This window comes from Andrena cerasifolii, chromosome 4 (assembly GCF_050908995.1).
Source record: "Andrena cerasifolii isolate SP2316 chromosome 4, iyAndCera1_principal, whole genome shotgun sequence".
In the NCBI taxonomy this organism is placed as follows: Eukaryota; Metazoa; Arthropoda; class Insecta; order Hymenoptera; family Andrenidae; genus Andrena; species Andrena cerasifolii.
The window spans coordinates 2,921,987-2,935,959 of NC_135121.1; the positions used below are offsets into that span (position 1 = coordinate 2,921,987).

Consider the following 13,973-nt stretch of genomic DNA (forward strand, 5'->3'; position numbering starts at 1 on the left):
GTCCTTTTAAAGTTTTTATCAAGGACAAGCCTGGAAAATGTGGCATACTGATAAGAATATTTACGGATTCAAAATCAAGATATATAATAAATATCGAAGTGTACTATATATCTAAGGGCATAGTAATAGGAGACAATAGAGGTTCAGTAGCAATAGTTGAAAGACTTGTACAACTAATAAAAAATAATTTCCGAAATGTAACCACAGTCCGAATCAATACATTGAGGGATTTGACTGAATAACTATATGTATTCAGAACTTGGTCTTACAACAGTTGGAACGTTACAGAAAAATAGAAGACACATTCCAGATGCATTAAAACATACAACAAATACAACTTGACTCGTCCAAATCAGCTTCAGGCTAGTTTCATGTTAGTTCACTATATTACAATACTATTTTATTTTATACATACATATAAATAAAAATAAATTAAAAGCAAATACATTTACTATCTTATTTGCAAAGTATAACATACTCAAGTACATATCATTTTTTTTTCTTCAAAAAAAAAAACAATATTTTTCAGAATAAATGTGAAAGTAGAAAGTTAAAAAATATTTATTGAACATTACTTGATAGAAAATTTTAGTTTTCAAAAAGTAAGAAATAACATTACCTCGACGGTCGTAAAAACGTTGTAAAATTCCTCTGCTCTGCACTGGAATTTCTGCTGCTGCTGCTTAATCGTTGTTGTAGAAATCGTACCCCCTAATTCCCACTTTTTATTGGATGATGCAGCTGTAGAATTCATTTGTATCTAAACAATGATTGCAAAGACTTTATATTAATAAATCGTATAGATATAATAAATAGCTCGAAACAATTTGCAATTTATTACATATTGAAATCAAAATTATGGGGTTACACCACCTTGACAATTTCAAAACTGATGTTCCAGCAGTTTTCATGATGCGCCCCATCCGTATTTATTACTTTATAAACATTCTAAAATAACAGTCATGTTTTGCTTGGTGACTAATTACCTTTATGCCTGACAATGAGATGGAGATTTTTTAATGCCGTGTAAACAGTCGTAGTCGTTTAACGTTCAGTATGACTCAAACATTCGCGTGAGCCGCAGAATTGCTGTGGTTCTAGTTTTTCGTTCTTTTTGCAATTTGTTTTAATTTTTAGCAGAAATTGTATCGGATGGTGTCGGGAAAGATCGGCGTTTTGCATACCACGTATTCGGGGGAGGGGGTACAAGAAAAGAGAGAGCATTAGTTAGTGGTGCAATCACATTTATTTTATCTGATTTTGGTCTTAACATTGCAGCGTATCACGCGATCGCATGTAATTTGAATCCTCAAGGATAGAGCAGCTGTGCGTGATGCCATCATTTTGGTGACGCGAATGAAATGTAATACTTTTGGACATGTTGTACGCGAGAATCATGGAAAAATTATGCGGTGTCAACAGAAACTGACTCGGGCGATGTTGTATCATGACACCAGACAGCATCAGAGTTTTTGCATACAAACCGTCTATCAAACATCTATGAATAGTCTATCTGAACGTCTATCGTACGTTGATCGAACCACTCCAAACAGCAATCGGGCATCTATCCAACCACTCCAAACAGCAATCGGGCATCTATCGAATCACTCTGAACATCAATCGAACCACTCTGAACGTCTATATAGAACATTTATCGAACCACTCCGCACGTCTATCGAACATCTACCGAACCATTTTGAACGTCTATCGAGTCACTTTGAATGCCAATCGAACGTCTATCGAACATCTTGATCCGTGCGTTGATTGAAAGGTAAATAGTCTGTTGGGGCGTCTCCGATATTTTATACCCTGGAGGCACTCTTGGAGAAAATTCATGTATCGCGACCAGAGCTGCGAAGTGGAACGCAAAGTGAAGACAAAATGCGAGCATATGAGACATAAGATTTTAAAGCCCAAGACCTGATAGGAAGTAGACTCGAAGAAGGACCCATAATACACGTTTTGAATTGCAGCAGCTCGCGGGAAATTTGGGAAAAACTGCATTCGATCTATGAGCAGAAATTGGAACTGAGCATGGATATATTGCAGCAAAAATTCTTTAACTACACATATCAGAATTAAGGGATCGCAAGGTACATCTCTGGATTAGAAGATGTTAAATCTGACCTGGAAAAATGCGAAGAAAAAATACCAGAAAGGATGATGATGACCAGAATTCTGACAGTGTTACCAAGTACGTATAAGCATTTTTTAAGCGCCTGAGATTCGACACCAGTTATAGATCGGAAAATGAATGAATTGGTGAGTCGCATGCTAGTTGAGGAAGAAAGAATGAAAGAAAGTACAACCACGAGTGAAGTAGCGTTTGCGACCAAGAGCACAAATAGGTATGAACACACGAAAGCAGCAAATAAAAATACCACTAACGAGTCAAACGACAAATCTGGAGGGTCCACAGTATGCAACATTTGCAAAAAAGATGCTCATATGGCGAACAGTTGTAGACTAAAAAAGGACTACGATGCAGGAGGATGCTTTATTTGCCACAAAACTAACCACAAAGCAAAATCTTGTCGTTTTAGAGGCGAAACAGGAAGTCAAAACTTCTTAAATAAGAAATCGAGTGACCACAGAGAAGGAAGAACCCGTGCTGCGTATACGACATTGGCTTCACTCAATAATGCCAAATTAGTAGAATCCAACTGGTACGCTGATTCAGGAGCAAGCGAACACATGTCCTTTAATAAGCAATGGATGGACAACTATGAAACTCTAACTACACACATTGACGTAAATGTTGGAAACGGATCAGTTATACAAGCGATTTGACAAGGGGACATCAAAGTAAAAACATTCAATAGACAAAATTGGAAAGAAGGCGAAATTAAAAGTATGCTCCATGTACCAGAATTGAAATGTAACCTATTTTTGATAAGCTCAGTTTCAGATAAAGGATACTCCATCGAATTAAATCGGACCACTGCAAAAGCTAATAAAAGACGGTGAAATATATGTAATCGGAGAAAGAATCGATAAGTTGTACCGCCTGAAATTAGAAGCAGATTGAGACCGCAAAAAGAAACATCGAGCATTTATAGTCGCAGCCAGCCAGAAGATCCAAAACCTAAACACATGGCACGAGAGGTTAGCACATCAGAATGGCATACAGGTTAGAAACACCTTAAGTCAGATGGACATAAAATTCGAAGATGACAAGACATTCTTTTGCGACGTTTGTATCCTAGGCAAGCAACATACTTTACCATTTCCTTTAAGTGTAAATATTGCAACAAATGCAGGTGCAATGGAAAAACCATCTGTAAGAGGAGCACGTTATTTCCTCCTTCTGAAAGATGATTTTAGTCACTACCGAGCAGTCTATTTTTTTAAAAGAAAATCCGAAGCTAAACAAAATAAAATCAAATTCATAAAGCTAGCTGGAACTTATACTGGAAAAAGTTCAAATCCTGAGAACCGACAATGCATTAGAAGAAGTCAACCAAGAGGTGAGTGACTACCTAGAAGGTAAAGGGATAACCCATCAAAGAAGCTGCCGATATACACCTCAACAAAATGGCCGCATTGAAAGAGAAAACAGAACAGTGGTTGAAGCAGCTAGAAGCATGTTACAGTCAAAGAATTTTGGAAAGGAATAATGGGCAGAAACCAAGTAATCCAGGGATATGCCGACTCTGACTGGGCAGGGGACAAAACAGGCCGAAAGTCAACATCGGGTCACGCGATCAAGGTATTCGAAAATACAGTGGCTTCGTCAACAAGGAAACAGTCAACGGTGGCGTTGTCCTCCCGCGAGGCGGAGTATGTGGTACTGAATTCAGCAGTGGCTGAGCTACACTAGGTTCAAGCGGTACTAAAGGACCTAAGAATCGAAAAAATTGACAACATATTGCTTTTTGAAGATAACCAATCAGCAATAAAGATAGCTGAAGCGGATGGAAATCATAAACATTAAGTACAATTATATTAAGGACCTAATTGGAAAAGAACACGTAGAATTAAAGTATCTGCCAAGCCAGGAACAGATCGCTGACATCGTCACAAAACCGCTGGCGAGACCGCAATTTGTAAAGCTCCGTCGGGGCTTAAAATGAGTTTAGATAAAGACCGAAAGGCAATTAAATATGTTAATTATAAAATTATGTATCAGATTGTAGAGAGTACTACTCACGACGGTCAGAAAGAAGAACAAGGTTTTTCTTGTTTATATTTTGTACTCTATGTTTATTTTATTGAAGGGGAGTGTTAGGTTGGCAATACAATAAAGACCGACCAATCTCGAGCAGACTTCCGGGGTTGGTATCGATATCGGAAGACGAACGATTTTGTGAAACATAACCTAGATGACTGTTGTACTCCACGTGAAAATACACGCCTTTTGTTATCTACCAAAATCTATCTCTGTAAACCGTTTAATTCTGCCATCCAGCCTGCGTAACTCTACATTATTCCTAATCACCATTACAGGTTCAGGTTCCACCACTAAACAACCCACGTAATACACAAGTTCCTCTCGGACACTATCTCAAAGATCGATGCCACTCGGTTGGTTGGTGAGGCCTTCCTTGACCTGGAGAAGGCCTTTGATTCTGTATGGTTGAACGGCCTTATCTTTAGACTCCTTAAGAAGGGTTTCCCTCGTTGGTTCATCTCCCTTGATTGGGACATGGTCACAGGCAGATATTTTTTCACCTGAGATGGCAAACCGCTCTCTTCGCAGGAATTTGCAATTACTGAATGCCTCTAACAAGGCACCGTTAACTCACCCATTCTTTTTAACATTTTGTTATGCGACCCCCTGAATCTTTTCGGCTTCAGTGAATAGGGGAATGCAGGTCTCTTAGCCTTCGCCGACAACGACGTAATCTATGGCGGGGAATCAGTCGATGCGGTCCAGAATAACCTTGACACCCTAGTAGATAACCTAAACAGATTCTACGCGTCCTGGAACCTCAAGCTGAACCCCCAGAAATGCGAAACCACTTTATTCCGCAAACCGCTTGTAAGCCTAAACTCCAAAGTTAAAGCCGGTGCTAAACTCTTCCAAATTTCAGCCACGCTTCCGGCACGTGCAATAAGGTCCTGATACCCCACAGGAATGTTGTTAAATATCTCGATGTTCATCTTCTGCGGTGTAGCACTCACTTTGACCTTCAGCTAGAGAAAGCATACAAGGCTTTTAGGGCCAACATAACAAGTACCTCTCCAACAAAGCGCGAGTTATCTTGTATTTACTTCTAGTACGCCCCATCATCACCTACGCTGCCCCCATCTTATGGAACTTTAATCACACGGTGGCTGAAAAAATTAGAGCCTGTGAGCGAAAGGTCATGAGGGCCTCTATGCGGCTATATCGAACCCAAGCCACCGATTGGCAGCACTACGTTAGTAACAACACCTTGTACAACAGAGCGGAAGTCCCTCGTATACACCTATTCATGATTAAGCTTACTCAGGACTATTTCGCCAACCTTCCTGCTATCAATATCGACTCGACCAAACCCCTCGCCACTCAAGATGTGGCTTCGACTCGTAGGCAACTTACCTCTGGCTACGTCGCCCCTCAAGCTTTCCCATACTGCGATAACGCGGGCCTAATCCAGGACGCCAGTAACGTCCTCATTATTTACCATTGGCGGCGTAATGAAGCCAACAAAAGGCTGGTGTGGGGTCCCGACGAGTTCGTGACAGAGACACATTCAGATTCTCCGCTACTATCCCTATGAGGGACTGTAACGACTTTCAACGCCTCAATTTCGACAAATATTGGTGGCTGTCCATTCGCAACAAACACATGCGTAGACTGTCCCACCTTCGGGAAGGTCCTCTGCAACTTCCCGTAGTCGTCGGGCGCACCGCTGCACCCTGCGCGCCCTTACAATGGCACCGGTAGAGTACCCCTGACATCCTAGTAAATATTTCCCTGACACGCTTTTACTTCACGACAGTTCTTAATTCCCTTCGGCGCTCGTCGCGTGTTTCGACGGTTCGAACAGAGACTTGTGGACTCCCCTGTATATACCTCCTTCCACTCCTATAGCGCGGGGAGCTAGTGAGAGGTCTGAGGGCTTGCCACGGTCCCGAGTGTCAGGCAGCTCTCCGAGCTCCCTCCGTCCCGCCAAGTGGATGGCAATTTTTTTGTACGCTTTGTTTTTTATGCCTTTGTTCTTAATGATTGTGCATGATATCCAATAAACAATATTTTTAAAAAAAAAGTTGGGCGACTGACCAGTAACGCGAAGGTCTTGGGTTCGAGCCCCGTCGCCCGAGATTCTGTTTTTCGCGTATATTAAAATCTTAAAATTAATATGTTCCTCCTCACCGACAGACGGTACCACGTCCCGTAGTTGCGGTTTATCCGCGATTCCCCCTCCACATACTTCGCTACCGGTTCGATATCGATTCCATATCAATTCTCGCTCTGCCCCCCGCTCTGTACACATATTCTCAATAATATTCTACATTGTGTGGTGTACGATTTCGTTTTTTAATGAGTCCTCACGATACTGAAAAATAGGTCGACAAAAAATCTTCCTATTTTTTAAAAAAAAAGTTATAATTTCTACAATGTCTTGAATTTAAAAAGATTCGTTCGTCATACGATAAAGGGTACTTTTAATAATAAGAAAACTGCTGAACTTTTGATTTTCGGTTGCTGAGGAAATTTTAATCAGTGTCACCAGCGTGACATACGCGCCGTTACGTGAATGAGATCGTCATTATTTTTGTTATAAACATAGACGTTTAAAAAAAATTAAAAGGTCATTTCAACTGAGCATATAAATTTCCTGTAAAAGATTCGTGAAAATACCGCTCGTTTTGGGCCAGTCAAGGCGGAGTAATCCCTTAAAACGTATGTTTGCTTGCAATTATGTTTTCTTATACTTACTTTTGCATCAAACCCAGATGTAATACTCGAGATGCTTTCCTTCATATTATCCTTCTTGGGTAGAATCATCCCAATTGTAAATTCTAATTAAAACAAAAAATATCAAATTTATATAGTATTCAAAATTAATAAAAGTAGTATGATTAAACCTGTTATATAAATATTCGGTTTAAATCGGTTATGGAGCACCTTTGTTCCTAATAACTGTTATGAAGAACCGAAATTTCCAACTATTATCTGTTTCGGTTATGGTTCCTATTTCCCATCCATATCGGTTCCATATCCGTTATTTTTTCGATTCTATATCGGTTTTGAAACGGTTCCAGAATCAATTCTTTTATCGACTTTCCCCTAATTAATATCATTAATTAGTGTAGCTGCAGATTACTGTATATAGTAACATATTTTTTACAAAATCCTTATAGAAACAGGAGAAACTTTTAACTTTTTATTCTGAAAAATATAGTGTGTGTGTGTGTGTGTGTATGAAATGTACAAAATATGTAGCTGATTTATTTATTTCAAGGCTTTATTAGAAAACAATGATATGTATAAATGTTTCTCCTTTTTCAATATAGTTTTTGTATAAAATATACACATACACAGTAAGCTGCAGCTACAATAATAATTAATGATATTAATTAGGGAAAAGCCGATACAACAATTGATACTAGAACCGTTTCGAAACCGATATAGAACCGAAAAAATAACGGTTATGGAGCCGATATGAGGAGGGAAATAGGAACCGTAACCGAAACAGATAATAGTAGGGAATTCTTCCGGTTCCTCATAACAGTTATTCAGAATAAAATGTCTTCATAACCGTTTGGGGAACCGAAATCGATATTATAACAGTTTTCAAGGCCTGGATTAAGTATTATGTACTTAAATTTAATATGAAATAATTTTTTAATAATTTGTTATATAATAATTTTAATTGTTATAGTGTACTATGATGTTTATTAATAATATAAATTAGGCAAAGATTTCCCAAAATTTATACTACAAACATATTTGTATAAAAATTAAGTATGCAAGAATATATTTTAATTGTATCTACAACAAATAATCTTCATATACAGGATGTTTGACAACAGATATTAAATAAACTTTTAAAAAAAACCGACTTCAAAGGTGCGCGAAAAAGAATAAAATAATATTTTTGAGTCGGTGTCAAAATAGAAACAAAATTAAATCAATTTCTAAACTTTTATCAATTATAGTCCATTAAGCACACTAACGCCCAGGAATTAGAGCGCCCAAAAATTTAGTGGAATGTCACGCGTCCAGCCGATTTAATTTTGTTTCTATTTTGGCACCGACTTAAAAAAATTATTTTATTCTTTTTAGCGCGCACCTTTGAAGTCGGTTTTTTACTTTTTTAAAGAAGTTTATTATTTTATAATTTTTAGTGACCTTTGTTTGAAGTCAATTAAAAAAACATTTATCATTGTACCAATTTGGGAATATTCTCCATATAACAACAAAAGAATCATCCAAATCGGTACACATGTGACAAAGTTAGACGCGAACATACATTAAAACTGGAATTCTTGATAATTCCAGAGTATCTGGATAATAATAAGAAGAACATTTATCGTGGTACCAATTGGAGAACATACTCTATATAACAACGAAAGAATCATCCAAATCGGTATACGCGTTACAAAGTTAGACGCGAACATACATTAAAACGGGAATTCTAGATAATTCTAGAATATCTAGATAATAAAAATTAACATGGTACCACCGGCTCTTCATACTCTTTCAAATAAAAAAACATCGAAATCGGTGCACCTATGCGGTAGTTATGCGTGAACATACAAACATAATGAAATGTACGTGACGAATTGAGTAACCTCGTCCTTTTAAGTCAGTTAAAAAGGAAATGGGTTTCTACGTAATAGGGCCATAAAAGATAATGATAACACTAGCCATTAAAAAAAGAAAAATTATAAGTTTTGCATTTCTCATCGGATCTTCACGAAAGTGACACCAATCGATTCCTTGTGTGGCCCCGATGAAAAAGATTCCAAACCCGAGATAATCCGAGTTATAGTTAACGAAGTTACATATAAAATTAATTTGCAGAATTTAAAGCCAACTTCGTTAAAAGTAGCCCGTGCATCGAAGTACATTTTTAGGCGCCTGAGGGGCCGCGGAGGCAAGCGGAACGGCTTTCGGAAAGCGCGACGCGTTTCGAGGTAAGTGGAGGGCACCTACTATTGCGAGATGAGAAGAAGAACCACTATCCACGAGCTGAAATGTCACAGGGGCAAGGGGAATCGCCCGCTCGCTCCACCTTATCCCCCCCAAGAAGTCCTACTTTTCGGTTCTTACGGCTGTCCATATCCGCAGGCTGTCGTGATTTGTTTCGTTCGCGCTCTGCGTCACGGGACGAACTGTGTTGGAGGGGATAAGGTGGAGCGAGCGGGCGATTCCCCTTGTCCCTGTGACATTTTAGCTTGTGGGTAGTCGTTCGTTCTTCTCATCTCGCAACAGTACTGTGGTTTGCAAAAATGTTGACGGCCAGATGCTGAGTGGGGCAAGATGATATAGAACTTATATTGACATTTCCTAAAACGGCAAATAAGACAAAACGTCATGCACATTCTTATTTATTTCCAGATAATATTTTGAAAAGATATATTTTGAGTTAATGCTTTTTTGTACTTTATTGGTATTTTGAAGGTTATGTGCAATTGTTATAGCGTGTCCTATTCTGTTATATTATACCCCAGATCTGGGGCACACTGTAACAATTACTATATGTGATCTCGGAAAAGTGTCAAATTGATTAGCTTTTAAGGATAATTGTTAACATCTGCTAATTCTGATTTGAAGGACCAAGACTGTTGATTGTTTAAGTTCAAAAGAAAAGTTGATTTATTATACATTCTGTTGTCTACAATGATTATAAACTTTTTTGTTACACTCTACCCCACCTGACCCTATATATCAGCGCTGTCCAGCGTAGGGGCCCCTCACGCGCCTGCTTCCCCTTCCAATCTTTCTCTCGCACAGCGTGCATTCCGTTGTCAAGGAGATCGCGCCGCGTTACGAAGGCAGCCATGACGGGCTAGCCGGGCTAGCGTCTTCGCGGTTAGCGTCGCGCGGTACCCGTGACAACGCGGACAAGAGTGGGAGAACCCCAAGCTCCCGCGGGAGCGACCTTGGACAGCACTGCTATATATGTAGATTGCTCTAATTGCAAATTTAAATTTTTTTGCTAAAATATAGGAAAATAGAAGAATTATATGTGAGGGTTATGGGAGGTTAGGAAATAGCAATGGTCACAAAAGTAGTATGTGTGCCTTAGTTGACAAAACAGAGCTTCAACATGAAAGAAAAGTGCTTTACAATGACTCTAAATCTAAAAAAAAATCAAGATTTTACATGATCAGATTTTAGATGATCAGAACTATAGAGATTTTGTTTAAAAATTTTCTGTGCGACGTTCCACATTAACTTCCAAGTTATTAATGTAGCCTGATGTGATGTGAATAAAAGTGGTATACATACAGGTAATAATAAAAGATTAGGTTAACCTGCCAAAAATACAACTCCAGAAGAAGGAAATGAGAAAGTGTTTCGTTCACATACACAGCTTTTCTACAATGGCATCATGTTATTACAGATGTAGCGTTCTAGAACAGGTCGTGCCGTTTGTCACAGGAGATTCTACGAATAGAGCGGTTACTCGTGGAATTGTGGGATTGGTTCGGGTAGCGTGAGATAAAGAAATGAATTTCAAGAAACGAGAGTCCTTCTTTACCATAAAATAACAAAAGTAGTTTATTCAAATAAAGGGTTTGACGCTTGTTCGGGTCTGAACATATATTACGACACGGTGTCGTGGGAATTTGATTCTAAATTGATCGAAGATTGACAATTGCGTAATGACGTATCGGTCAATATTAAAGTAACGAAATTTACGCTTGGTCGATAAGAAATAGAATTAGACGCTTCGGTCGGTATTAAAGTTACGAAAATTACGCTTGGTCGATAAGAAATAGGATTTGACCCTTCGGCGGGTAGGGCTGAACGCAAAGATTCGTTTTTGACGATTTCGGTATATAATGGTTAATTAATTAGTTAAGTAGTACGATGCTAGATCGCTAATTTAACAAGAGTCTCGACGCTAGGTCGGTAATATAAATATAATACAAGGAGCGACGCTAGGTCGGAGAGTAATGTTTAAGTTGGGAGATGCAGATGTTTCCTTCGCTAGTAAGTGTATTGGCTTCCAGTTGCCTATCAGCTTGCCCACGCTTTCTAGGATGGAAGTTTATGGAGTTGACGTCCTTCCTTCAAATTGGTAGTGTCTTCTGGTGCCTATCAGCTGGCCCACGCTTGGGAGACGTGATTGAAGGGCTAGTTAAAGCGATTTCGAAATGGAATTTGAAGGGCTAGTTAAAGAGACTTCGAAATGGAATTTGAAGGGCTAGTTAAAGCGACTTCGAAATGGAATTCGAAGGGCTAGTGAAAGCGACTTCGGAATTTGGATTTGAAGGGCTAATTAAAGCGACTTCGAAATGGAATTTCAAGGGCTAGTTAAAGCGACTTCGGATTTGAAGGTTTGGATAAGGACGTCGATTTAAAATATACTGAGCGGCTTCTGTTCGGTTTGTTGGCAAAACCAAGTCTGAATTTAGGCTGCTGGCGCGCCTGGAGTTATACGGTTTGGCGAGACTTTGCTCTCGCCAATCACTTGCTGCGCGAACTCGAGCACCAATTAGAACTAGCATCCGGTTCCCGCCGGTCGCGCACTACGCTGGGTTTATTCGGCGTCCGGTTAAACGTGCGGTCTACGCAAGCGCGCTTGGTTCGTTCGCGGCACTGAGTTCGTCGTTTGAAATGGGCGCTACTGCGCATGATTCATTAAGGATTCCAGAGTTCTGGCCACACAAGATTGTGTTGTGGTTCAGACTTTTGGAGGCGCAGTTTGCGTCCACGCGCATTACGAGTGACGAGACGAAATTTAACATTACTATCGCGAATCTCGGGGAAAAATATATCGAGCAGGTCGAGGATGTGGTGATTAATCCGCCTGCTACGGGACAATATGAACACTTGAAACGCGAGGTGATTAAACGGCCCACTGAGTTTGATGGTACGCGTGTGCAAAACTATTAGAGAGTGAGGACATAAGTGATCGGACGCCTTCCCAGTTTTTCCGGGGTTTAAAGAAGTTGGCCACCCCATCGGTTCCGGACGATTTCATTTTGACGTTGCGGAAGAACCGCCTGCCGTCTAATACGCAGCGAGTTTTGGCTGCAACAACGGACTCAGATATCACCGTTCTGACGGAGATAGCGGATCGGATCCACGATATTCGACCGGAGCAGGGACGACTCGCCGCCGTGCACAAGGAGCCCGCGAACAGCGAGTGGGCGGAAATACGCGAGCCGCTGAAGAAGCTGCAAGACCAAATCGCGGCCATGTCCGTCAAGCGTCAGCGACCCTTCACCCGATCAGGCCAACTCAGCCGATCCCGCAGTTGGGAGAAATGAGAACTGTGTTGGTATCACGCCAACTATAAGACTAGAGCAACAAAGTGCGTATCCCCGTGTACTTGGATTTCGGGAAACGAGAAGAGCCGTCCGTGAACGTGGCGCACGACGACAGTTCCAGGTCTCGCCGCATCTTAGTGACTGATAAAAAGTCAAAGATTGCCTACATGGTTGATACTGGGGCGGATTTCGGTATATTGACAGATGGTTTTAATAAAAATAATTTTTCAGTAAAAAATATGCCATTTTCTTTTATATTCAGTAAGTGGTCAACTACTGTATCGTTTACCCTAATAAAACTATGTAAAGTAAAACAGATGGTTTTTTTCTTATAAAATGAGGATGGGGGTGCTAAAAAATGGTTTCGCCCGGTATCATATGTAGTGTCACGCCGGCCCTGAATGCCGAACCATTGCGAAAATCAATGTGCGAAGAACAATGAATACTGTAACATTTTCTTAAATATTGGAACGGATAGTTGATTGTGTATTAGGGGGTTACATACACCTAACACCGTAAAAAAGGGACTTTTTATGATTTTTTTTACCTACAAATAATTTTGCTAATCAAAAATCGTAATGTTCGTACTCGCCCTTGCGTTCTGCGTCGTCACATGGCGGTCCCATCGATCTAACGATAGATTCACTACGCACATATACTACAGGCCTTCACCAAAAATGCAAGTATACCTGGTGCTCATCTTCGGCTAATCACTTACTTCGTAACAAGTACTAATATTCTAGTTTCAAAAGATTGTGAAAATTATTGTTTTTATATTTTTTCTTTTTCCATCCAAATATTAAAAACATTAAGTAATTGAAATGTTAAACTGGAATAGAGTGTAACGAAAAAAAGAGGTATGGATAATGTTAATCGAACACAAGCCAGACAGTTGTCGAACTGGTATCGTACTAATAGGTTACGACGGCGCACAGTGTGCGATTTTGGACAAAAATCGCTAGACAGCACAAATCTTGACCGATTTCAATAATTTTTTTTTTTAAATACTCGTAAAGGGCTCAGCAATAACGGAGGGGTGCAGTAAATCCTGTATTTTTTAGTCTAATCTATAAAAAAATATTATTTAGCATAACATGACATAAAAACGTAAACTTTGGAAATTGAGGATATTAAAAATGAATAATGAATTGTTTGTAAATTTAATATCAGCTATAAAATAAAAATTTTAATTCAAATTTACAAAATTTATGTTTTAAATAAACTGTAAGTGTAGCTGATTTAAATCTAATACTTTTAAATTATATTTTATTTTTATTAGTTTTGATTTTATTTCTAATATATATATATATATATATTTAATTTTTTAGGAATTGTAATTAAAATAGAATTTGATGTGGCAACTAATTTTATAATAATTTGTTAATATGAATTATATATGCCATGTTAGATGCATTGAAATGTTACATGCATTGTGGCTTATTTTATAATAACATTTCTTCAGCATCAACCGTTAAGGACTTAACTTTTTTATCTTCTTTCAGTCTGAGAGAGCTAATTAAGGGATCTGATGAGATCAAGAGATAATGTAAAATATCTTTGTTACTCATTTGCCTGTTGCACATTCTACTATG

General features: G+C 39.0%; 1 protein-coding gene across 2 annotated transcripts in view; it reads right to left on the minus strand.

The window, feature by feature from the left end:
- LOC143368043 (activator of 90 kDa heat shock protein ATPase homolog 1) overlaps positions 1-13,973 on the minus strand; it is a 55,359-nt gene that overhangs the window by 10,748 nt on the left and 30,638 nt on the right. For both annotated transcript variants that reach the window (XM_076810400.1, XM_076810399.1), the window contains exons 6-7: positions 6,869-6,951; positions 620-760 (exon numbers count right to left, since the gene is read on the minus strand). In XM_076810400.1, the coding sequence (XP_076666515.1) occupies positions 620-760; positions 6,869-6,951 (224 nt within the window). The remainder of the gene's footprint in view (positions 1-619; positions 761-6,868; positions 6,952-13,973) is intronic.